Source organism: Nelumbo nucifera, chromosome 1 (assembly GCF_055504915.1).
Source record: "Nelumbo nucifera cultivar China Antique chromosome 1, China Antique-T2T, whole genome shotgun sequence".
NCBI lineage: Eukaryota > Viridiplantae > Streptophyta > Magnoliopsida > Proteales > Nelumbonaceae > Nelumbo > Nelumbo nucifera.
The window spans coordinates 206,137,078-206,162,032 of record NC_142649.1 but is presented as its reverse complement, the minus strand read 5'-3'; the positions used below and the strand labels follow the sequence as shown (position 1 = coordinate 206,162,032).

The following is a 24,955-nucleotide window of genomic DNA, read 5'->3' as shown; positions in this document are numbered from 1 at the left end:
TCCCCTTCCCCTTTCTCTCCTCTTTCTTCTTCCACGCAATCGGTGCCTTGTCGCTCTCCTCTGCATACGACCTCACAATACATTATTGGTATTGTATAGAGGGAGAATGGGAGTAGCCGAATGGAGAAGCAGTTTGACTAGAATTTGCAGTGCAGTCACATTTAGATCACGTTACACATAACACATCCATAGTAGCATGCATGTTTTGTTGGAGTGCTCGTAAGCAAGGCAGATAGTTCTAACTTCTGCCCTATGAGCATAAATTCCTCCGTGATTCTCCCATCCTTTAACTGAAACCATTCTTTTCTCGTGCTCTCACTCTCGCTCACTCAGATCTTTGCTCTGTTACAAAAACAGAACATCCGCTTTCTGCTTTTGTTATATTCAGCCTAACCCCATTATGGATGTATCAAATTATCAATTATCATGCACCTCTAATTTCTCATGTAATCCAAAATGGATTTCTTCTTCGAAATCCCCCACGCAACTATTCTCTTTTATTGAGCTCTCCCACTCCACCCAAAACCGACCGGCAACTGTTTTATCATTCGTTGCCCCCCTTCGACGATTTCCCGCTTTCCTGAACCTATACCTCTCTCTCTCTCTCTCTCTCTCTCTATCTCTCTTCCAGAAACTAAACCCCTTGAAGTATTTCTCTTCTCCTAAAAAATGACACATCATCGCTCGATTCGTACCCTGTTGGTTCTCTTCTCTGTTTTGCTCTTCTTCTTCCTCCCTTGTTTTCTGGCCGCCTCTCTTACATAAGACGCCATCTTCTTACACCAAGTTAAGAATTCCCATCTCGATGATTCCACTGGTAGCCTCCACGATTGGAATCTACCCCCGCAAGTCACAAACACTACTCCCTGTAATTGGACTGGCATTGTCTGTGATCCTCTTTCCCTTTCCGTTATCTCTATCTACCTCTTAGGACTCCACATCTATGGCTATTTTCCTGTTGATTTCTGCCGCTTTCCCACCCTTCAAATCCTCTCCCTCGCTGATAATTTCTTTAACGATTCCCTTACTTCTGCTTCCATCTCTTCCTGCTCCCACCTTCACCATTTGAATCTGCCCCTCAACTTGTTCGTCGGTAACTTACCCGACTTCACTCCTGATTTTGTCAACTTGCGCTCCTTGGATCTCTCGCTTAACTTCTCCGGCCACATCCCCCCGAGCTTTGGCCGTTTTCCCAACCTCACTATCCTCTGTCTACTAGGAAACCTGCTCAATGGTATCATCCCTGCCTTCCTTACCAATCTCACCCAGCTCACTAGATTCGCACTGGCTTACAACCCTTTCACCCCAGGTCCATTGCCATTGCATATTGGAAACCTCACCAAGCTAGAAAATCTATGGCTTCCTAACTGTAATCTGGTCGGAGAGATTCCAGAGCCTTTAGGAAATTTCGTTTCGCTCAAAAATCTCGATCTTTCCGACAACTGTCTTTCCCACAAGATACCGGAGAGCATTGGAGGATTGAGGAGCGTACACCAGAGCGACAAGGCACCGACTGCGTGGAAGAAGAAAGAGGAGGAGAGAAAGGGAAAGGGGAAGAAGAGAGATCGAGGGAGGGAGAGAGAGGGATATAGAGAGAGAAATGTGGAGGAATAGTTATTAGAAGGGAGATGAACAGTATAGGGATTAAAAAATATTGTAACGGTCTTAGACAGAAGGCTAACGGAAGGGGTCTTTGTCTCACTATCATAGTACATGAGAGTCTTTATCGCAAAACAAAACAAAGTACATGAGAGTCTTTACAAGCAATTCCCATTTTTCTGCATATGATATATTAAAAAACAGAGAAAGACGGAACAAAGATAATCTTCATAAATTAAGAGTCGGGATTGGCGTCTCAGAACATGAGTTAAATGTTTTGCTTTCACAACCACTTCATCTTCTTCCTTTCTATAAATCTTTCTTCTTTTCTTCTTTTGGGAAGTATGAGAAAGAGATCGTGACATCTTGCCTGAAACAGAAGGCAGCATCTCCGGTTCTGACGTTTCTATACACTCAAAAGTCAGAACACACAAGAAATATAATAGAAGGCAATTTTTTTTTGTTGGCTGAGAATTGGAGTTCATCCATGGCTTCTTCTTTGGTATCCAAATCATCAGATGAGTCTGATGCTACATGGGAGGCACTGCTGCCACCGGATTATGAAGATGTTCTCAAGGCAGTTCCCTGGACAGAACTTTTCCGGTCGAAGAAAGAGCTTTATGATCGTTTATGCAATTATCTACCCATTGGCACCGGCAACTTGGTAAGTACGGTTGACGTTTTGAACTTCTGTGTTCTTTTTAACATCCTAATTTTTTATAAATTTTAATTTAATACTTGGGTCATAAATTACCCATTTCATTTTTCGTGTTTAACACAACCGAAAATGATACAGAGAATTACTTGTGAAGATAGATGGATATATATAGGGTTCTGGTTTAGAAGATGATAGGAGGAAAATCAAGCATTGAGGATTCAATTATTAATATTACATTGTTGATCTTTTTATTTTTGGATGCTCATGCAGTTCCTGTTCAAATTGGAGAAATCCACTGGCAAGAAATGCTTAATGTTGAGTACAGGATACCCTAACATTGCAATGGAAGGAGTAGAGAGCTACTGGACCAGGACATCCATGCCAGAATCAAGGTCAGTTTATATATAGAATCAAATCATTCCTCTCCTTGACTCTCTCTCTCTCTCTCTACTGAACTGTCTTAGTGAATATCATCTCCCAAAATTCCAGACTGAGTTCATCTTGTGGAGAGAGATTCCTAAATTTTTTAACTCTGTGGATATGTATAAACTATATAGGTTCTCAGAGGTGGTTAAACTTAAGCGCGTCCGATGGTTGGAAATTGGTGCAACGATTAATTCGGTTTTTTTTTCACCCAAAACACTTTATGGTGCATATCTGATCCTGAAATTTGAGAAACAAGCATCAGGGTTGGATGCAGCGCCTTCAGAGATTACAGTAGAAATTGGAAGTCGAGTTTCCACACGCAGGGCATATCTACCTAATTCCGTAGACAACAGCAGCAATAAAGATGAAGATGAAGATGGTGGTGTCAATCCAAATCATGAATACAACAACAACAATGAAGATGACGACAAGAGTGGAGATGTGGATGGTGATCTCAATTCTGATGACAACGATGAAGACGATGAATTCGATAGTGTTCTTTATCCAGAGGAAAACGGCAACAAAGATGAAACAGAGAAGGAAAGAGAGCGTCTCCCATATGTCACCCCACGTCGCAGAGATGATGGGTGGATGGAGATCGAGTTGGGATACTTCTTTTTTGATGGTACGCAGATAGAAGTAACAATGAAATTAAAGGAAAATAGCAACCACTGGAAGAGAGGAATTATTATTCAAGGCATTGAAGTGAGGCCTCGAGCTTGAGTACCGTGAAGTCAAATTTTGTGTTCCACCGATTGAATAACTGGCTTAAGTGGCGCCACATCCTTCATTGATGAAAAAGAAAAAGAAAAAGAAAAACGAACTTGGGTTTTATTTTTTTTTATTTTTTAGTGTTTGTAATTATTATTAGGGAAAATTTCTGATTACCCTGTACTTTGGGCCTAGTGCTGTTTTGGTTCCTTAGCTTTAAAATGTGACAATGCAGTATCCGAACTTTCAAAACATGACAATCTAGTACCTACTATTAACTTGCTTTTAATTAGTTGTCTGACATTTGAAAAAACACAAATTTCCTTCAAGTGCCATCTAATTTTCTTTATCAACCATCCAAACATTGACAAAGAATTAACAGTCTCAAATCCTTGCCTCTTCTATTTTCAAATGTTCATTTTTTGTCAACGTTTAGATGGTTGATAAAGAAAATTAAATAACACTTGAAGGGCATTTGTGTCTTTTTCAAATGTCACTTAATGGTTGGTTAACAGTTAGTTAACGACATGTGCTAGGTTGCCACGTTTTAAAAGTTTGGATATTGAATTGTCGCATTTTAAAGTTTGGGAACCAAAGTGGCACTAAGCCCAAAGTACATGATACTAAACGGGAATTTTCCCTTATATTTATTCAATAAATTTGTGTGACAATTGGCAAGCCTTTTTCGAAAGAATGAGCTTTTGTTTTTTTTTTTTTATTAAGATCTAGATCATTTGGTAAGTATCCTAGTCTACTATGGTCTACCAAACAGTTAAACAAAAGTTTTTAGGCAGAAAGACATGAAACTTTGTTTGAAGCTTGTGGATATTTGTCTATTTTGAGCTTCCATGAGATTTTTAGGGCATATGTCTTTCTAGCTTTCTGTCTTTCATTTCCAATGGATCTTCCAAGCTTTGAAAAGTCCAAAAAACTACATGAAAAGGCTTTCCAAACATCCTCTTAATCAACTAAAATTCAGTTTCTTTGCTTAATTTTTATGCTTTGAAAAAGGCAGAGGTTGGGTTGAGAAAGCTGAGAAATCAAAGCTGGTTGAATGGGCCTGAATCTTAGCTCGAGTCCCCACTTAATTGAAATTCTTCAAATGGAGCAAATTATTATTATTATTATTAATTATAATTTATTTTTACTAATTATTATTTATTTTAATATTTTTTATTAAACATCAATTATTTTTTATTAATTTTACTTGTGTTATTTATTAATTATTACTTATTTTTATTAACTAGAATTTTTTAATTATTTCATTATTTTTTATTTGTTTAAATTATTAATTGTTTTAATATTTTTATACTCGTTAATTCTTTTTTAATTTTAATTGTTTCATTTATTAATTATTAATTTTTTATTTTTTATCTGTATTGTTTCAACATTATTTTGAGGTTGAAAAATATTTTTATGAGATAATGCAAATTGAACTCAACATTTCCAAATAGTATGTTCTAGGGGTAAAATAGTAAAATCAGTAAATTTCATATGGTAAAGGGTTGATCCAACACAAACAAGCTATTTGCTAAATCTACTAAGGTCCAATATGACATTCTGCAAAAAGGCTCTGTTCGCTTTTGGTAAGTTATTTACCCAGATAAATTCATTTTCCCAAGAAAGACTTACCCAAGTAAGTGCATTTACCCATGTTCTTTTATTTTGCATGTAAATAAGGCAATGACCATTTTAGACATAATAAATCTAATATTAAAAGGGGCATTTTGTCCCATTCAAGTGTTGGCAACTTTCCCCACAAGTGGGAAATTTAGTGATACCCAGGAAAATAAACTTTGTGTAGTCCCCCATATCTATACTACTTTAAAAATCACGAATAGCCTCAAGAATATTTCTGGAATTTTTTAGGGGAAAAAGTTACCCCTACATATTTAAATTTATTGATAAAAAATGAGGGCAAATAGTGTAATCAGTTATTGATATTAAATGAGTTGAAAAGATGTAATTTTAAGATATTCAATGCATTCAATTACCTCTCATTAAATCCAACATTTAAGGATTAACTTACATTCACCTTCGTTAAATCATATATTTAAAACATTTTAAGATATCCAATGCATTCAATTACCTCTCATTAAATCCAGCATTTAAGGAATTAACTTACATTCACCTTCATTAAATCATATATTTAAAAAATTTTTGTTTCTTCTCATCATTAAGTTATATTAATTAAATCCATACATAATAAATTAATAATTCCAATAACATAAAAACTTGTACTTTTAAAATCTACCTAGGAAAAAATAGTGTTTTCATCTAAGTGGTGGTAAGAAATTAAACCATTTTGGGTCAAATGGGTTAATCCATGTTGCCGCAACTAAATAATAAAATTCAAAAATAGATAAAATGTAAAAATATAAAAATAAAAAATAATTAGGAACATTTTAGCATCATATATTCGATATATTAAACAACAATAATTATGATAAATAAGGAGCATTTTTATTAATGATGAAAATTGAATGTAAAATTTAAAACTAATTAATTGGATATATTCTCTCATTAAACCATATATTTAAGATATATTTTTTTATCATTAAATTCTATGGATTAAAGACACAACATTAATTTTAATAGTATAAAAATAAATATTTTGAAAAGTAATTTGAAACCCATGTTTATCAAATACTTTTTAATAATATGAAACCCATGTTTTTTAAAGGGTAAAATTCTAAAACCTCCTTTGAAGTTTTTGACCATTGTTGAAAACCTCCCATAAAGTTGAGTAATTGCAATCACCTCCTCTGAACATTGTAACACAGTTGCAAGTAGACCCCTTCTCTTGTAATCCTCAAACAAGAGGCATGAAAATGTCCAAAATAGCCATGTAGTTAATTTGACTAAAATGTTTATTTTCCAAATTTTCCCTTCATATGAATCCCTCAAAGTTGCAATTCAAACTTCCTTTTTTTTGTTGTTGTTCATAAAGTTTGTATTATTTGTTATGCAAAAACCAGCCTCAATAGTAAATGCATGGGTATTTTGGACATTTGTGTGCCTCTTGTTAGAGGATTTTAAGAGAGGGGGTCTACTTGATACTGTATTAGAAAGTTCAAGAGAGGCAATTGCAATTACCAAACTTTAGGGGAGATTTCAACAATGGTCAAAAACTTTAGGGGAGGTTTCAACAATTTATCCTTTTAAAAATAAAAAAAAAAAAACAAAATGATTCGTCCATCTAAGTGGTGGTAAGCCAATTCAACCATTCCCGTTAATTGGGTGAATCCATGATATCATAATTAATAATAAAATATTTAAAATAGTAATAATTCAAAAATAAAATATATATATATAAAAAATGGGCCATTTCTCTAATATTTTATTAATCATATTAAAGAAAAATAAGTGTCATAAGCAATAATTTTTTTATTGATAATGGAAATGAAATACAAATTCAAAACCAACCAAAAAATGAAATTGATTTCCTATTTGATCTAGGTCAACAATTCAACTCTTAGGTCAAGTCAATATTTGATGCTATAATTAAATAGTAAACAATTAAAAATGAAAAATACATAAATTTTGCAAAAAAAAAAATTAACATTTGAGCAAATCTCTTATAATTGTATATTCATCTTATAAAATAAAAACAAGTTCCATAAATAAGAATTACTTTTTAATTTGAATTTAGCCCCTTTTTAATTGTGAGACCAAAACATGTAATTTTAACTATTATTTTTCATCTCATTCAAATCCCTCTCATTAAGTCATATATTTAAGGTACTAATGCTCATATGGTGGAATTGGATGCCGATTCCCATTCTTGGGAGAATAGCCATTCCAGGCTTCCCCCCAAGAATGGGATTCCCATATGAGAGTCTATCAAGAAATAAAGAACTCATGGCAAAAGGCCCCCCAAACCCTAATGTTAATAAAATAATAAATTAATAGTAATAATAAAATAATAAAATATTAATATAAATAACATAAATAATAATAAAAATAAATACATAATTAAACAATAAGATACTATGAAAGTAATAATAAAATAATAATGATAATTATAAAATATTAGTAAAATATTTATAAAATAAGCATACTATAATAAAATATTAATAAACCAATAAGAAAATAAGATTAAAATATAATAATATAATAAATTATTAATAAAATATAATAAAAATATTATTCAAGTAACTATAATATAATTATATTTTAATAAAACATTCGTAAATTAATGATAAATACTAATAAAATAATAAAAACAAAGTAATAATAAAAAGCTAAAATATTATTTATTAAATACTAAGAATAATCAAGTACAGATAATATATATAATATAATTAAAGTAATGATAAAATACTAACATATTAATTATTCAATAATAATAAATTAATTCTAAAACAATAATCAAAATGATAAAATTAATAAACAAATAAGAAAGTAATTAATAAGTGTAATAAATTGATAAATTAATAATAAATACTAAGGTATTAATTATTAAATACTAATAAAATAATAATAACAAAGTACTAATAAAATAATAATTATATATTCATAAAATATTAATAAATTGATAAGAAAATAATAAATAGACTAATAAAATTACTTTCAGTCATGTCCACAAATCAAACGGACCCTAAATCTCTTTTTTTTTCAACGTTGAACCAAAAAAATGAAATTGTCCTTCTATCTAGGTAGTAGGTAAGCAATTCAACCATTTGGGTCAAATGGGTCAAGCCATTATGTCATAATTAAATAATAAAAATTAAAGAAAGACAAAAATACATAATATTTGTAGAAAACATTTAGAACATCGCTAATATAGAATTATTTTATAGACATATAATATTACTCTCTTTGGACATAATATTTGAATATATATTACTATATTCATCATCTAAAATTGCCACGTACAAAGCATATGCAAATTTACTAGTATCTAGAAAAAGAACATGAGTTTCTTGATCAATTAGAATCAAATCCTATTGACCAACTTCCCCCCTCTCAAAATCCAGAAAAAGAACACCCCCTTAGTGAATTGCCATCCCTAGGAGGTTATGCTCTTGGGATCTCTCAGGGTAGGATCTTCCTTGTGATACTTCTTGTACAAAGAAGTCTCTCGAGGAAGATCAACATACTTGAGCCCAAGTTTCATGGCAGTTAATTACAGCTATTAGAGTAAATTAATTAATTTAGTGTTAATTTCAGTTTTTATTTTGAACTCAGCGTTGGCCCAGATGGTCAAATCGTTCAAATATCACCCAGTCATCATAGTAATTGAATATATTATGGTTAAATACAGTATTTATGCAAAATTCCAGCTAATTTAATAGTTTACTGCTAATTGTAGTAAATTAATTAATTGACTGTAAATTTTAGGGCTCAAATTCCAATTTTGTAGGATTTTTATATAAATTAAAAATAAAAATGGAATATAAAATATAAATTAGACACAAAATAATTCATATCTAATTAATTAATTTACTATTAATTAAGTAAATAAAGTTAATTAACTTCATTGCTAATTACTATTATTAAATCAATAATTAATTTTGTAATTCACAATTAATTATAGTAATTACAGTTATTATGGTTAATTAGCTATTTTACTGTTAATTGATTCCTAACCTAAGGTTCATATTTATGTTGGACGTTAACCTAACCCAATTCATCTAATTAGCACCCCCTACTTTATTAGATAGAGCCAGAAAGGATTAAAGGAGATTTAAAAGGAAAAGAGAAATTTAATGGGAACGGGAGATATTACAAACATTGATTATTAAGCTCAGTTTGAAAGGAGTATAAATACAAATTTGTAAAGTGCAAAACCTTGTACTTTGTATGTATTTATATTATACATATTTGTATTTGTACTCCTTCCAAAGTGACCCTTAAAGTTTGAGAAAGAGAGAGAGACAGATGGTATTATTAGAGAATAAATATGAATTTTATGATAAATAATGAAATTTTGACTTGTTATATTTATAATGATTTCATTTAAAAACAAGAATGAGAAAGAATATAAATATATATCCATATATGTATATATATGGATATAAATATAGATGGAAATAGATAGAATATAAAAAATTAGCAACAAAATTAATTATTTGATTTATTTGCATTGGTGCATTTAATCTTTGAAATAAACTTTTCCCGTGCGATGCACGGGCCCACTAGCATAGAATATGCTGACGTAACGGAATCTGCCCGTTGACATCCAAGGCAAGTATATACTAATGCATCCAATCAAGGTTCACACATGTCAAGATATGGAACCCTAGATTATTAGTGCTAAGAAGATTCCAAATCCCAATCTTATCTGACCAAAGCAATCTTTCCAACCAATGGACCCCACCATGCCTAATGGCCCTAATCCAACCTCGTGTTGGTCACAATAACTCAATAATTTGTATTTCTTTGACTCTTTTGTCTTCTCACCTCTACCTCATTGTCAAATCGATGTTAGAGTCAGACTACCCGATGCAAATTTGACTAGGTCCTAAGTTTCTGGGGTGTAAATGGATCGAATGTTCGGATCACGATCCAATGCAAATTTGAATCGATTCTCTGTCAAATTTGCAGAACAGATCAATTGTGAATAATAAGATTCAATTAAAAATCTGATCAAAATTTGGATCATCCCTATCAAATCTAAAAGAATCCGATCCTATAAATATATATTAAAAAACTTGTACTTTTGTTTTTCTTTGTATAAGTTGTTATATTTTTTCTTTTATTAATTTGTTAAATTTTACAGAAACTAAATCCGGGGCCGGAGATTTGATCAGATCGGATCGGGTTCGGATCCGATCCGTTTGCGTCCCTAATCCTAAAGTTCCTCACCAGTGGCAGTGATACTGATACCTGGGTTTTCCATATTTAACCAGGCCGAAGTGCCGAACCGATGCACTCTAACCGAAACTGAAGGTGAAATAAACCCGACGGCACTCCTACTCCAACTTCGAATTACTCAATCTCGTCGGCGCTATTCTCCATGGCGGAGGTTCAATCAATCCGACTCAGTATACCAGGTCTCTCTCTCTCTTCATCGATTTTTTCTTCAAAATGTCCATAACCCCCCCCCCAATTCAGTTTTCTAATGCTTCGTTCATCAAGGAAGGGGTACCAAAGGGTTTTTTTCTCCAAATTTTATATAAAAGTGTGATTTTTTGAGCAAACGAACGTTGGGTTTTAGTTCAGTTTTAAATTCCAGAGGATTGTACTGAATTGATACAGAAAATAGGTGAAGTCACAGACGTGCTTGTTTGTTCTGACAACCAGAAAAGATGAGCAAGTTCTTAATTTGTTTTCATCGGTACAAAACAGTGTGCCGTTTATTTGTTCAAAGGCCACAGACCCACAAATTCCAAATATAACAAACTGGTTTCTTCATTGTTTCGACAAGGCTTGTTACTAGTTACTACTCATCCATATCTGCTAATAGATTTGATAAATATTTGTTATTACTAACTCACTTTGAAATTTGAAAGTCAAAAGAAAAGCAAAGGAATTAATTTTTTTTTTTCAATCTATTCCGAAAGGAATGATTCTAGAGACAGTATGTTAAACTGCTTTTCCTAGGCAATCCTTAGAACAAGTCCCAAGCTTCCACCTATTGAAGAGCAAAAGGATTCTTGCTTTTCATCCATTTCTGATAAATACTGCTAATTGGTTCTTAGTTCACTGTACTGCGTTGTTCTTGCTAACACTTCCACAAAACGAATTCACTTTCTCTACTTCATGTTGCCATGATCCAAAAGAGAAGTGGATTTCTATATAATCTCTGAAGTATCTTTTCAAAATTGTTTCTCTCCTGCAGCTGTGTTGGTGATCACTTGGACTTTTTTTTGGTGGATACTCTAGGGAATTGGGTTACTGCTTTATTTCAATTTTATTAATTTGTATTTTTGGAAATTCTCATATTGTAACTGAAAAGAGGATTTGTGATCGAAAGGTTCAATGACAAGCAACCATCCTTCAGACTGTTGTGTTCTTTCTCCCCTCTGAGAACCATTTTGGAATTTCTGTAGTTTATATTGTCAAAATCTTCTTTTATAGAAACATTAGGCTGCAGTTGTTTCAATGTCATTTGGGTGAAAACTTTGTTTGCACTGTAAAAGGTGTAGAAATAAAGCTGTAAAAAATTTTTGATCCATTCTATAATGAAACAAATGGAGCCATGGAAGAAGGGATCTAATGGTCTAGGTCAAGTGCACTTCGAGAAAGTGAAATGCCAAGTACCCAAGTAAGAAATAAAGATGTAAAAATTTTTTGATCTATTTTATAATGATACCAATGGAGCCATGGAAGAAGGGATGCAATGGTTTAGGTCAAGTGCAGGTTCAAGAAAATGAAATGCCAAGTACCCAAGTAAGAAATGGTCAACCAGATGGGCAAACTTTAATTTTGAAACCATTAGAGTCCTTCACTATTTGGTTAGACATCACATCTCATAATTAGAAACTTTTCTTCTTTCTCCACTGAACAATCCTCCGTTATATTCTTCAGAAATTTGCATTGATCTTATTAAAGGAACACCTCTTTATATATAAACTAATTTCTTTTCATCCTATATTGTTTCTGCTACAGAGTACCAAGAACTGGGACTGCCGAAAGATGGAATTGCTGTCAATCAACCATCCCTCAAACCGAAGAACTGGCATTGGTGGCTCTTAGTGGCACTAAACATTGCCTTTCTTCTGATTGGTCAATCTGCTGCTGTTCTTCTAGGAAGGTTCTACTATGACCAAGGTGGAAATAGTAAATGGATGGCAACACTTGTCCAAACTGCAGCATTTCCAATCCTTCTCCTCCCATTGTTTCTCTTTCCATCCTCCCAAAATCCTTCTACAACTTCCACCGACTCTGCACAGCCTTCTATTGTTACTGTTGTTGTAGTTTATCTGTTCCTTGGCATACTTATAGCTGGTGACAACATGCTGTACTCAGTTGGGCTCTTGTACCTTTCTGCCTCAACCTATGCCCTCATCTGTGCAAGCCAATTGGCTTTCAATGCAGTCTTCTCCTTCTTCATCAATTCTCAAAAATTTACTGCTTTAATACTTAATTGTATTGTTCTCCTTACCTTATCTGCCTCCCTCATTGCAGTCCGTTCTGATTCTGCAGAACCTGAAGGAGTCTCTAAGGGAAAATATGTTCTTGGTTTTCTATGCACACTTGGTGCATCTGCTGCTTACTCCCTAATACTTTCCCTCATGCAGCTTTCCTTCCAGAAGGTTCTGAAAAAGCAAACTTTCTCTATAGTCTTGCAAATGCAAATATTTACATCCCTAGTTGCTACTTGTGCTTGCATTGTGGGTCTTTTTGCCAGTGGTGAATGGAAGGGCTTGAAGGAAGAAATGGACCAATTTGGCAAGGGGAAAGTATCTTATGTGATGACTTTGGTTTGGACAGCTGTCTCTTGGCAGATTTGCTCTGTTGGGGTTGTGGGTTTGATTTTTGTGGCATCTTCTCTCTTTTCCAACGTAATTAGTACCTTGGCTTTGCCTCTTGTTCCCGTTGCTGCTGTGATACTTTTGCATGACAAGATGGATGGGGTGAAGGTGGTGGCCATGTTGTTGGCAATCTGGGGATTTGCTTCTTATTTATACCAGCATTATATTGATGATTCTAAGCTGAAGGCAAAACAAACTAACATCAATGAGGTAACTAATGGTTCTATGTCTTGAGAGAGAGAGGTATCATGTCTTATTTTTGGTGATATAGGATTATTTTCAAATGTTGTCAAACATATTATGTTGGAGGTATTTAACCCATTCTCTTTTTTATTGTGTTGGGTGCCAGTTATAAATTTGTATCCCATTTGTATAATTGGTTAATTAGGGGTCATGGCTTGGTGTAATGGTAAAGCCTATTGCCGACAAGCTTGTCTCTTTGTGAAAAAGTAATGCCAATGATTAAATTTGTACCCAGTCCACCTCTCCCAAGACCACAAATACCCCTGAAAGACCATTTGGTTCACTTGATTTGATTATTTGTATATGTTTACTTTTCTTTGGTTAATTCATACTTCTCAGAAATAAAAGATACAATGGGGTGAGAGGCCTGAAGCCTGAACATTCACTGCAATTCTTGTGGCTGTTGATTTGAACTTCTGAAGGATGGCTCTTGGCAATTATTTTGTGCGCTTGGGGAGTTACAATTTTTTACCAACATTGGGTAATGGACATGTATGATGATGATGATTTGTTAATGGCCATGTATGACACAAAGTTGAACATGAGTTGATCAGACCAAATTTCAGTCCATGAATGTCAGACTGTGGGTGTTCAATATAAGCTAGTTACTAGGAGAAAAACTAGTTGATGCATGCTGGGTAAAGCTCTAAGGTAATAAAGCTGACAAAATGTTTTTAATAGCTGCAAGATCGACCTTGATGGAAATAACATCAATTCTGTAAAACATTGGTAACAATTTAATTGTCAAAGTTTCCATTTTTATTCTTTGTATTTTAGGTTGGAAGGACAAGCTGATGAACAATGTTATTATTGCTGTCCATGAATCACAACCATGTGCCATGGGCCATGGCTCCCCTTGTCATCCTAGATGGATATTCTTCTTTGTTAATAGAGAAGGCATACAAGTTGTTGTATTAGAATTAAGGCAGATGATGCTCATGAGAGCCTTCTGTACCACTGATTTTGCAAGCCCATTGGCAATGATTTTCCAGTTTCTTGGGATCCAAGAACAAATACTAGCTGAAAGATACTCCATTGTCTTTCAAATATAAGTAACCTATGCCTATGGCGACTGATTCACCTTTTAAATGAGCTTAGATGGATTTTCATTGAACAATATATACATAATTCTCAAAATATATTAGAGGAGCATGCACAAAGCAGGACCTACTTAAATTAAAGATTGTCGTTAGGACATCAGTAGCTCTTTTTTTCTTGGGATGGGGGGTAGGTAATTGGCATTTCCTTCTTTCTATTCTCGGCTAGGAAATTCTACTATAGGTTCAGGTTCAGTTTGGAAAGAGTACAAATAAAAATATGCATGGTTTTAAAAACCGGTGCAGACTGGATGGTCGGATCAGTTGACCCGAGAACTGGTCACAGGTTTGGGTCTGGTTTTGGACCCCAAAACCATCTGACCTAGGTTTGGACGAGATGATTGGACCGTTTGACCTGTGAACCGGTGGCTAAGATGATTCCATTTTCGAAAAATAAGGTCGAAACAGTAGGGTTCCTAATCCCGATTCTTATTGTACAATCAATTACAGTTCGAATGCCGAATCGCCGCTTTAAGCTTCAGGGAGTTCCACTTGTCTAGTTGACTTAGGGGTCGTTACGGAATGACTGAAGTAGCTGAACTGCATGACCTATATCTTTGTTTTTTAGTGGATGAAATAATTAAAATAATTTAGCGGTATGATAAATCAACCCAATTTCAAATTCAGCCATTAAAGTAGCTCACAAACTCATTACAAATTTATTCAACAAAAGACAAACCAATAAGTCTTTCAATTCAGTGACTTCAGCTCTTTGAAGTTTTACTTCTGGTATCTGTCCATGTTTTCTCGACAATCCGAAGACTCTCTGTTGCATCTCTACAACTTTATCTGCCCTACAGTCTTTCCTTTGCATCGTGGTTTTAGGCGTTTGGACACACCCTGAATGCAATTGGAACTATTTTGAAAGTTTAGACAAACTGAATTCAGTCTTCTTGCCTTGTGAGCATCATCATCAATTCGTCACTTGTAACTTGTGGCATCCAATTCCAAACAGAGAGTTGCGAAAATTTCGTCACAGTTGAGAAACCTGTTTCATTTTGCATCATTTACTATTAAGCTCATAATAAATGGGCCCTTCATAATTTTGATGCATTGAACCAACAGAGATTTTCGACCTGAGTGTCTCGAGAGTCAAAGGAGTCACTCTCATAAGAGACGTATCCACTTACAGCTTAGGTGGCGTTTGATAACGCCTTTAAGAGGTCTGAAATCTGAAAACATTACTTTTCAGATTCCAGTAAGTGTTTGGGTATGTTGAATGTGTCTGAAAGTTGATCTGCAACTTTCAGATGTTTAGACCGTGGGCCATGACTGAACACGCTCAGATACGTTTCAGATGTGTCCAAAAGCCTAAAATGGGCCTGATAATATTTGAAAGGACATCCCATTTTAAACCCAAATTTCTTCTCATTTGAGTTCCCAATCATCAGTGATGCAGTAGACAAGTCTCCTAGCGATCTAGGTTTCCGTTCTCCCGGCGACCTATATTCCAGCAATCAATGGCCATCTGGGAATTGATATTCTATTCTCCCAGCGACCATCGCGACTCATTTCTTGGCACATTTTTGTCGACGCCAACAACTATGACAGCAGAGGGAGAGAAATGGAGAACTCTAAAGGAGACAGCGATGGAGAACTCCAAGAAACCCTATAGTCATTGGTGATGGAAAACTCATTTTCGTTCTTAGCTGTTCAATTCCTCTCTCTCTCTCTCTCTCTCTCTCCCTGTTTTCCCGTCGTCACCACTACAACCCTACAGTTGTCGGCGTTCGATTTCCCTTCCCTCTCTCTTTCTCTTTCTCCCCCCGTCTTTCTACCACCGCCGCTGCAACTCTCAGCAACGACGTTCTTTTCAATTTTATTATTATTTTAATAAATTGTTTTTTATTTTTTATAAATTATATTTGTATTAATTATTAATTATTTTAGTTTTTATTAATTATTAAATATTTTAATAGTTTTAAGATATTAATTTGATAATTATTAAATTTTTTTATTGCTTCATGGTCTTTATTACTATTTTCATTATTATTTTAACTCTTAATAATTTATTTTTAGTTTATAAATTGATATGTATTTTCAATTTTATTCTTATTTTAATAAATTATTTTTTATTTTTATAATTTATCTCATATTTTTTGAATTTAATAAATTATTTTTTATGAAATAATGCAAATTGAAATCAAAATTACCAAATAGTTTATTTTAGGGGTAAAATAATAAAATCAATGAATTTCAGATGCTGAAGGTTTGATCTAACACAAACAACCTTCTTTATTCAGAGCCTCTAAAAAGTTGAAAAGCAACTATGTCTCTTTTCAAATTTCAGACACTTTTAATATCTTTCTAACAAACGCCACCTTAGTCTCTTTGCAACATTTTGAATCTTTTGATAGATGAGGTGAACTAATCTTAACAAGTGATCTATATATTTGAAAGAACGACAATTTAAGGGGGTGTTTGACAATATGTTTGGTTTTGTTTTTAAAAACAAAAACAACTACCACATCAGCAAAATTGTATTGTTTTTGATGATATGGCAGTTGTTTTTGTTTTCAAAAACAAAACCAACCATGTTGTCGAACACCCCTTTAAGTCATTGATCATGACAGTGAAGATAGGGATTATTGGAGTTATAACAAACTATGGAAGTTGACATTATATGTTCAAATTTAACTTCTATAACTTGCACAAAACCAAGGCAAGTACCCACTTTATGATGGTATAGATATAGATAATAGCGCACATGTTTTCTGGCCATTCAAAAAAAAAAGGAGCAGGTCAGGTGAGCTAACAAGGTTGGCCAACCAAGCGATCTCTCTGTTATCTGAACGTTGTTGCAATTCAAAGCAATCACCAGGGGCAGAGGATCACAAGTTAAATACTCCTGATCAGAAAGAATAATTCCAAATTGTATGAATTTGGTGACAAGAAGCAATGAAATACCGAAGAAAAACTCTGATTATGATACCGATAATTATTTCATCATACCGTCCAAATGAGACCGATTGATTCAATTGTTAGGATCTTCGAACTAGAGGCTTCAATTGGATGATGACCCTTCCCGATCTGCCATATACCATGGTTGTGGGGATAAAAAGTGGTCTATAAATGTATTTTATCTTCTTTCTTTTCTTTGCTTTTTTTTCGACAAGTTCGCATGATTTTCATCTTATAACTCTGCCAATATGAACTTGTTTTGCACGCTCAAATAAAAGAGGGTTGCATTATCCAAGTGGTTATGTTTCTTCTTCCCACAGTGATCATTCAGCTACAAAATCTTTGAAAGGCTGTCCCATCTTTCAACTTATTAGTATGCCTTCACCGGCCATCTTGAATAGTAAAAGAACCAGTTGCCTTGAAATTTGAGAAAATCTATAGGGCATCAATTGAGGCAAAATCTATGGGGCATCAATTGCACCATGCAACAAAAGACGAGTGTAAAGAATCAGTGGTAAAACATGTCACAGTTATCATCTTTACACTTGGGATCTGCTACTCAAATTATTCTCACATCTCTACCCACAAAACACCACAGCAGGAAAATCTTGATTTAATGTGCAACAAATATCAATAAATGCATCATAACTCGCCAATTCAATTGAAGACAAAACGTGCAGGCTTTTGAACATGTCGATTCATAGTCTTTCAAAAGATTTTCCAAACTTCCTACATAAACACCCATGTGCATTTGTCAGCTGCTTCCATTATTATTATTATTATTATTATTATTATTATAAGCGGACCATATCCAAGTATCCAACATCGCATCGACCACCACAGCCGCTTGTGAAAGATCAAGATCATGCCAGAAAAGTGCATGTGTAAATATAACTACAGAATTCAGGTGTAGCTCTCCAATGTTGACCATGAAATCCGTGGACCACCTATTGAGTTTTCAATTGTGTATGAAGTGTACACAGATGAGACATTGGATTGTAAGGTCACAAACAGAGAACCAATCACCTAAGTTGATGGTGTATATGCACTATTTCAAGTACAAGCAAGCTGATGGTGTATATGCACTACTTTCTTTTTACCAGAAAAAATAAGTAGAAGCAAGCTCGTTGTGTATATCCACTACTTTCTTGTTACCAGGAAAAAAAAAAAAAAAAAAGGAAAAACAAAGGTGGAAGTAAAGCTCGATATATGCACGCATTAAAGAAGTGAAACTCATTGAACAGTTACAGACTTACAGTCTTTCGCCCCATGCTTTCTCATCTCCTTTTGCACTCTCTGCTTCTCCATGGAACGGGCTCAAGAACTGCAACTCCACATTAGAGGTAAGTTTTTTTATCGCTTACTGCTTTTATTTTGTGTGTCTGTGTATGTGGTTGTTGGGGTGGGGGATGTAAAAAACAAGGAAGCAAGATGCAGAAAGGTTTTACTGAAAAACTGCTTTTCATATTTTATTTGGGTTCCATCCGTTTTATTGTAAAAAGAATTCGGATTTGCTCCTCAGAGAGTGCGCCTCACACCAAAAGGCCCAAACCTTGCTTTCGCCCCTTTAAGGCCAAAAGTTCAGTTTGAAACATTCATTTACATGCTTGCTTTTGCCCCTTTAAGGCCAAAAGGCCCAAAGCTTTGTTTCTATACCGTTTTAGCAGCCTGCCAGCCCCCAACCAAGCAAGAAAGAACTTCCACAATAGCGCTGCAGTCTGTTGATATTTTCAGGAAAAGTAATGCTAGTGCTGTGTGGTATACTGTATGGGAGGTTACATACAGGCCTCTCTTCTGTCGTGCCTTCTAAATATTTTCCTTGTGATTTTATATTCTATGATTCATGGTAGCGTTTTCAATAATTCACAGTTATGTACTCACAGGATGGCAGAAAATATAATAAGCTCCTATATTCACACAAACACAATAAGGAACAACGTTTTCACCTTTTGCCACTGTTGGATTTTAATCTCATTAGAGATTAAATCTAATGGGTTTGATTGATCAATTACAAACACACTTGTTTTGAAAAATAGCTTTTTTCTTACAAAAACCAGATTTGAACTTGTCCCACATTGGAAAATTACAAGTTTTGTTTTGTGTTTTTTAATAGGAGCTGATTTATACTCAGAAATAGAAGAGGAGAGTATGAGGCTTGCTACCGTGCAATGCACATGCACGCGTGTGCACGTGTGTGTGCAGCACTTTAGAGGCGTACTTTGCTTGCCTTTTGGTGCAATGCTAACCGTTGATGTGATCAACAGACACGATTCGGTCGGCTGTGATCAAGAGACATAATTCAAAATTAACAATCATAAATTGTTAACTACCTTTTAAATAGTCAATGTTTAAAATTGTGACTGTTCAAGGTGCCTTTTCTAAATCAGCACTTTCATGACTCTTCAGAGATTATTTAAGGAGCACAAATCAAGCATTTGTACACACAAAACATTTTCGAAAATCACCTTCTCTCTCCCTCTCTCTCTCTCTCTCTCAATCTGGTCTGCTACAGTCTCATAAAAGGTTTCTTCGGAAACTCTTCAACTTTGTTGGTTGCAGATTCTCGTCCGAAGACTCTATTGTATCCTAGAAACGGATTTGCCTGTAACCCAACAGCAAACTCAGTGAAACTGAATGGGGGTAAATAACGTTCTAAAGACAGTGTCTTCAAATGCACCTCAGAGCTTCTCCTCCAAGTTTCAGTGACCCCATTTCCCAACAGCCACAATTGATGATAATGATGAAGTAAAGCTCTATATCATCAAGAAAATAAAAGAAATAACTTCCTCCTGAGAAAGGCATGGATTCTCATAGCATCTTTTAAGTGTTCGAATCCATAAAACAAGAGTATACATTTACATTTTTTTGGTAAACAAATTATTTAATCTTTACAGAAAGCATACATTTACATTTACATAATTCTTATTCTATCAGTATGAATATTTCATAGATAAAGAGGAAAAATTATTTAACCTTTTCCTATTGTAAATTTGCACTCCAATTCTTTTTTTTTTTTTTTTTGTTCTTGAGAAAAAGAAGTCCAAATAGATATTCCTTTAATCAGTGGATAGGGTCGCACTCAAGGATCAAAATTATGGGGCATTATTCCATGATCATTTCTCTTCCAATTCCACTGGTCACAAACCAAATAGAAAATTGGAAAAGGAAAAACTTTAATTTTTAACCTTAGTGTTCCTTACAATAAAAGAAGTGACGAGTTGACCGCCATCACTAAAACTTTGTAAAACTCTTGTGATCATGGATGATGAATCTTCCTGAAAAAATTGTAATAAAATAGATTCCAGTAGAAAAGTTATAACATTCCAACAATTCACTATTTTGTTCTTCCTTGGATGGGACTCGGCCTTTTGAATTAAGAGAAAAAAAAAATATCTATTCCCTCACTAAGATGGGCAGAATCTTTATTTGATTATCCCTCTATTCCTCTTTCATTTGATTGCAACTGGGATTAGAAAAAAATACATTTTATTATCATCATCAGTCTATTGATTATAGTTCGGTTTTGAGTTACCAATGTCTATTTCTGTTTTTATACCCCTCCTTTATTTGCTTCATTTATATATACATATATATATATATCAAGAGCCTCGAACAATCCAAACTCTTTTTTTAACCTTTGTCTCACGTTTTCTCAGTACAAATGTTACATCAAATGATATCATATAAAACGGATAGAATAAACATTCAAAATGTCAAATACCCACACTCTATACACCAAATGCCCACCAGTAAATTGGCATCAATTCCCCAACTGTACTTTGAGCCTAAAAATTCTGACCCTGGGCTGAACCGTCATTCTCCTAGAATAAATGAACTTTGAGTATTTAAAGTATAGGTGGGTTGAAAATTTGACAAATATCAGCACCAATACGTTGTGATGTTTTTCAACCTTGCTTAAGTGAATCCAAAACCAAAACCCAAAGGAAAAGAGACTCATGGCCGCACGCATACACACACACAGACCAAGGGTGTAAAGGGAACGACAAAGAAAAAGCAGTTGACTAAATGGGCTCACCTCCCCCTTTTATAAAGGTAATGGAAATACCATAAAAGTTTTATGGTCTACAAGATGCATAGTTGCCTATGTCCCAAACATATATAAGGCTGCACTAACTATTTGATGGCTCCTATTAGATATCTTCCATCTTCAACTAAAAATCAACCCAATCAGTAAACTAGTTGAGGTCATGCCATGGTCATGGTTATTGCACTAGACCATTTCTGATAAAAAAAAATGGTTGTTAAACTAGCACATGTCAACTAAAAATCAACCCAATCAGTAAACTAGTTGAGGTCATGCCATGGTCATGGTTATTGCACTAGACCATTTCTGATAAAAAAAAATGGTTGTTAAACTAGCACATGTACCACCAAACCATTAAGGAATTGTACCATAAGACCCTTCAACAATGCCATCAGTTTCACTTGAAAGGTTATACCAGAAATTTGTCTCATAATATATGAAACAAACTATTCTATATATAAAGAAGAAACGTTTGCTAAAAAATGAAAGGGAGTACAAGAAGGGGTGATAAGCCATCATCAATTGAGAAAATAAGCATCCATCACCCCCAGCTCAAAAATAGAAAAATCAGTCCAAATACGCATGCGATCAATTGACCTCTCCAAACCATGCAGATATATTCTGCCAAAAAGAGTAACAGCTATACCAAATCACCTCACAATACCAAACTAGCTGAAACTACCATTTTCATTCTCCCCTTCCTCTTTCCACTTCTACATTATCCACCCCAGCCCTTACCCTGTAAACTTCAATTCATCTTCTGTACTTTGGACTCCTATCTTACTCTTATAATCTTTTCCACCCTCCAACATTGATTTCCCATTCAGCTCTTTTAAGTCTTCACTCTTCTGTTTTATTCTGAGCATCCTCTTGTACTGTTTTCTTTTCTCTTTTGTCTAACTTTTCAAAACTTCTTCTTGCTGCCTCTTCTTCCCCTATATAAAGCACACCCATTACCTTTACAATCTCAATCTCTTTATCTATTATCTTCTCATTTCCAAATTTTTACTCACTTTCCTCACCTTGTTGATGATCACCTCCCATTCCTCCTCCCTATCTGAATTATCTTCTGATAACCTTGAGCCACCCTCTCCCTTCTGCTTTTTTCTCTTGTAAAGATGACTTACTGAACTATCTTTGCCATGCTCTAGACTAATTGCTTCCCACCACCTATTCAAATAACAGACATTTTTTTTTGATAATTATTCAAATAACAGACATTTCAAGGTGTATTCTTAGAAACATTTGATAAGAAATTTATTAAGAAGACAAACATTCACAAGGGTAATATAGATGGGACTGGATTTGCAAAAGAACTCTATGTGAAACAGAGATGGATGGGATAACAGTTGTGCATGGTTTTACAGCAAAACATTTTCCACAGGCCAAGTATTTCACTAGCACCTTTTTTCCCTGTTGCAGTTCAGGAAACCAATAAAACAAACTCACAAAAGGATGACACTATCAATAATCATCCACTACTTTCCCGACTCAAACATTACAACCGGTGGGTTCGTGTGATATTCTACACACTTCTCCTCCTCTCTGGCCAGCCTGCAGCTACTCTCTTGGGAAGATTATATTATGACAAAGGTGGAAAGAGCAAATGGATGGCAACAATTGTTCAATCTGCAGGATTTCCAATCCTCATCCTTCCCCTGTGCCTCTTTCAATCATCACCTGCCAATTCCATTATAAAAACCACCAAAGCTTCTTCCACTCCCACCATTGGGTTCATCTATGCATCCCTTGGCATATTGGTGGCAGGCGACAACATGTTGTATTCATATGGCCTTTTGTATCTCCCTGTTTCTACATATTCCCTCATCTGTGCAACACAGTTGGCTTTCAATGCACTCTTCTCCTTCTTCCTCAATTCCCAAAAGTTCACACCTTTTATACTAAATTCTCTAGTCCTCCTAACAATCTCTTCCACCCTACTAGTGCTCCAACCTGATTCCACAGAAAACACAGGAATCTCTAAAGGTAAGCATGCAATAGGGGTCCTATTCACTGTTGGTGCATCTGCTGTATTCTCCTTGTACCTTTCCCTAACACAGCTGTCCTACCAGAAAGTTCTAAAAAAGGAGACATTTTCTGTAGTCTTGGAAATGATATTCTACCAATCCCTTGTTGCAACTTGTGCAAGCACAATAGGCCTTTTTGCAAGCGGAGATTGGAAGGGTTTGAAAAGCGAGATGGAGGAGTATGGACTGGGGAAATTATCTTACATCATGACTTTGGTTTGGACAGCTGTGGGTTGGCAGATTTCATCTATTGGCACAGTAGGATTGATTTTTGACGTCTCTTCCCTCTTCTCCAATTGTGTTAGTACTTTGTGTTTGCCCATTGTTCCAATTCTTGCTATGGTCTTTTTCCATGACAAAATGGATGGGATAAAGGTGGTTGCCTTGTTGTTGGCTATTTGGGGCTTTGTTTCCTATGTTTATCAGCACTACATTGATGATTCAAAGTCCAAAGGAAGACAAACAGAAGCAAACGAGGTTTCTAATACTACTCTTACTGCGACAGAGACTAATTGAAAGGGTTTTAATGGAATGTGGTTCTGAAGATCTGTATTAAACTATGTGATTTCATCAGAAAGGAAAACAAACAAAAATGTATACGATTTTGGAGATGGAAACTACTTTTTTTTCTTGCGTCTTCTCCTTTCTTTATTTTATCTGGTAGTAGCTTTTGTATCCCCTTTTCTGTACCTTGTCAAGATTGTTTACATAAATGAGCAGAAAAGAAAATTGATAGAAGTAGAAGGTTATCACTTTATAATGCATATACTTTTTCATCAGTAATAGTTGATATTTTATTAATATGAAATAATGTACAAGATGTGCAACAGATGCAAAGGCATTATGTAGTTAAGTATAGAAGTAATGTAAGGTAAAAACAACAAAAGAAAACAAAATAGAACCTGCTCCATCAAGAGCTCCTCCCCACTTGGGAGAGCTATGAGTGTGGGGGACAGGTTACCCCCCCCCCCCCAGGGTTGTGTAGCCCCATTGATGTAGGACCAGCTCAGTTCTAGTCCTTAAAGAATTGTTGAATGGTCTTCTTGATCAAAGTTTTATGGCTATTGATGGATGTAATGGCTTCTTGAAAGAATAAAGAGAGAAAATAGGGAGAGAAAGAAGAGAGAATACCTGGAATCACTCACAGGGTGCCTAGAATCACTCTAGGGCATGAGAATCACTCACCATAGCTAGCATATTCTGAAGAAAACTTAATAAACTTCATTGCCTTTGTGTAAAACGTCCCTACATATTTATAGACTCTAAACTCAATAATCCTAGGAGTCAAACCGTTAGACTCAATAATCCTCTCAAACTAAGCAGTCATATCCTATTTCAATTCAAAGAAGACTCAATAACTCTAATCCTACTTATGCAATGACTCTGAATTTTAAACATAAACAAACTATAACTAAACAAATTAAACCCTATCAACGGACCCCACAGAAAAATTGCAAATGACAAAAATACTACTATCCAAAATACAAAAATACATAAAATTTCATAAAATTCCAATTTGGCCTCTTCAGCTCCTGCATCACCCATGATGAGAAAAAAAAACAAAGACAGCGTTTTCAAAAAAAAAAAAAACACCAGTTGAAGCAGGGCCTAAAATTATGCAGCTTTAGCTATCTTTAACCCTTGTAGTTTTGCTTGTGATTCTACTGTTATGGAATTTGCAGAACCAAATTGTCTAGAGAAAACAACAAAAATATCTCGACAGTTTCTGAAAACTCCACCAATACCCGGTTTTCCTGGGTCCCTATACTTCAGAATGCATATTATCAACAACAACCAATCTTCTAATTTAATAACTTTACCTGGAA

General features: G+C 34.7%; 3 protein-coding genes across 5 annotated transcripts; all 3 read left to right on the top strand.

Annotated features, from left to right (window-relative positions):
- The first annotated feature begins 1,821 nt into the window (after positions 1 to 1,821).
- Positions 1,822 to 4,087, top strand: LOC104590668 (F-box protein PP2-B15-like). The gene is made up of 3 exons (XM_010249391.3): positions 1,822 to 2,263; positions 2,528 to 2,649; positions 2,815 to 4,087. The coding sequence occupies exons 1-3, from the start codon at positions 2,087 to 2,089 to the stop codon at positions 3,404 to 3,406; spliced, it is 891 nt and encodes a 296-aa protein (XP_010247693.2). The 5' UTR covers positions 1,822 to 2,086; the 3' UTR covers positions 3,407 to 4,087.
- A 6,141-nt stretch (positions 4,088 to 10,228) lies between these two features.
- On the top strand, positions 10,229 to 13,629 carry LOC104590667 (putative purine permease 11). The gene is made up of 2 exons (XM_010249389.3): positions 10,229 to 10,392; positions 11,951 to 13,629. The coding sequence occupies exons 1-2, from the start codon at positions 10,356 to 10,358 to the stop codon at positions 13,048 to 13,050; spliced, it is 1,137 nt and encodes a 378-aa protein (XP_010247691.1). The 5' UTR covers positions 10,229 to 10,355; the 3' UTR covers positions 13,051 to 13,629.
- Positions 13,630 to 18,153: 4,524 nt separating this feature from the next.
- On the top strand, positions 18,154 to 23,778 carry LOC104590666 (putative purine permease 11). Of its 3 annotated transcripts, XM_088895934.1 has the most exons (3): positions 18,156 to 18,400; positions 19,617 to 19,855; positions 22,525 to 23,778. In XM_088895934.1, exon 3 carries the CDS (start codon positions 22,713 to 22,715, stop codon positions 23,643 to 23,645), a length of 933 nt encoding a protein of 310 aa, XP_088752060.1. In that variant the 5' UTR covers positions 18,156 to 18,400; positions 19,617 to 19,855; positions 22,525 to 22,712; the 3' UTR covers positions 23,646 to 23,778. The 3 variants fall into 3 exon arrangements, with proteins under 3 accessions (XP_010247689.1, XP_088752060.1, XP_088752059.1); XM_010249387.3 differs by lacking the exon at positions 19,617 to 19,855 and having other exon boundaries at positions 18,154 to 18,400; XM_088895933.1 differs by having other exon boundaries at positions 18,157 to 18,400; positions 19,617 to 23,778.
- The last annotated feature ends 1,177 nt before the right edge of the window (positions 23,779 to 24,955 follow it).

Excerpts from the sequence above, each read along its gene's own strand:
- LOC104590667 (XM_010249389.3), top strand. The coding sequence starts at position 10,356 with ATGGCGGAGGTTCAATCAATCCGACTCAGTATACCAG. Across the intron at positions 10,393-11,950 it reads AATCCGACTCAGTATACCAG|AGTACCAAGAACTGGGACTG; the intron begins GTCTCTCTCTCT and ends TTTCTGCTACAG.
- LOC104590666 (XM_088895933.1), top strand. The coding sequence starts at position 22,458 with ATGGTTTTACAGCAAAACATTTTCCACAGGCCAAGTATTTCACTAGCA.
- LOC104590668 (XM_010249391.3), top strand. The coding sequence starts at position 2,087 with ATGGCTTCTTCTTTGGTATCCAAATCATCAGATGAGTCTGATGCTACA. Across the intron at positions 2,264-2,527 it reads CCATTGGCACCGGCAACTTG|TTCCTGTTCAAATTGGAGAA; the intron begins GTAAGTACGGTT and ends ATGCTCATGCAG. Across the intron at positions 2,650-2,814 it reads ACATCCATGCCAGAATCAAG|GTTCTCAGAGGTGGTTAAAC; the intron begins GTCAGTTTATAT and ends TAAACTATATAG.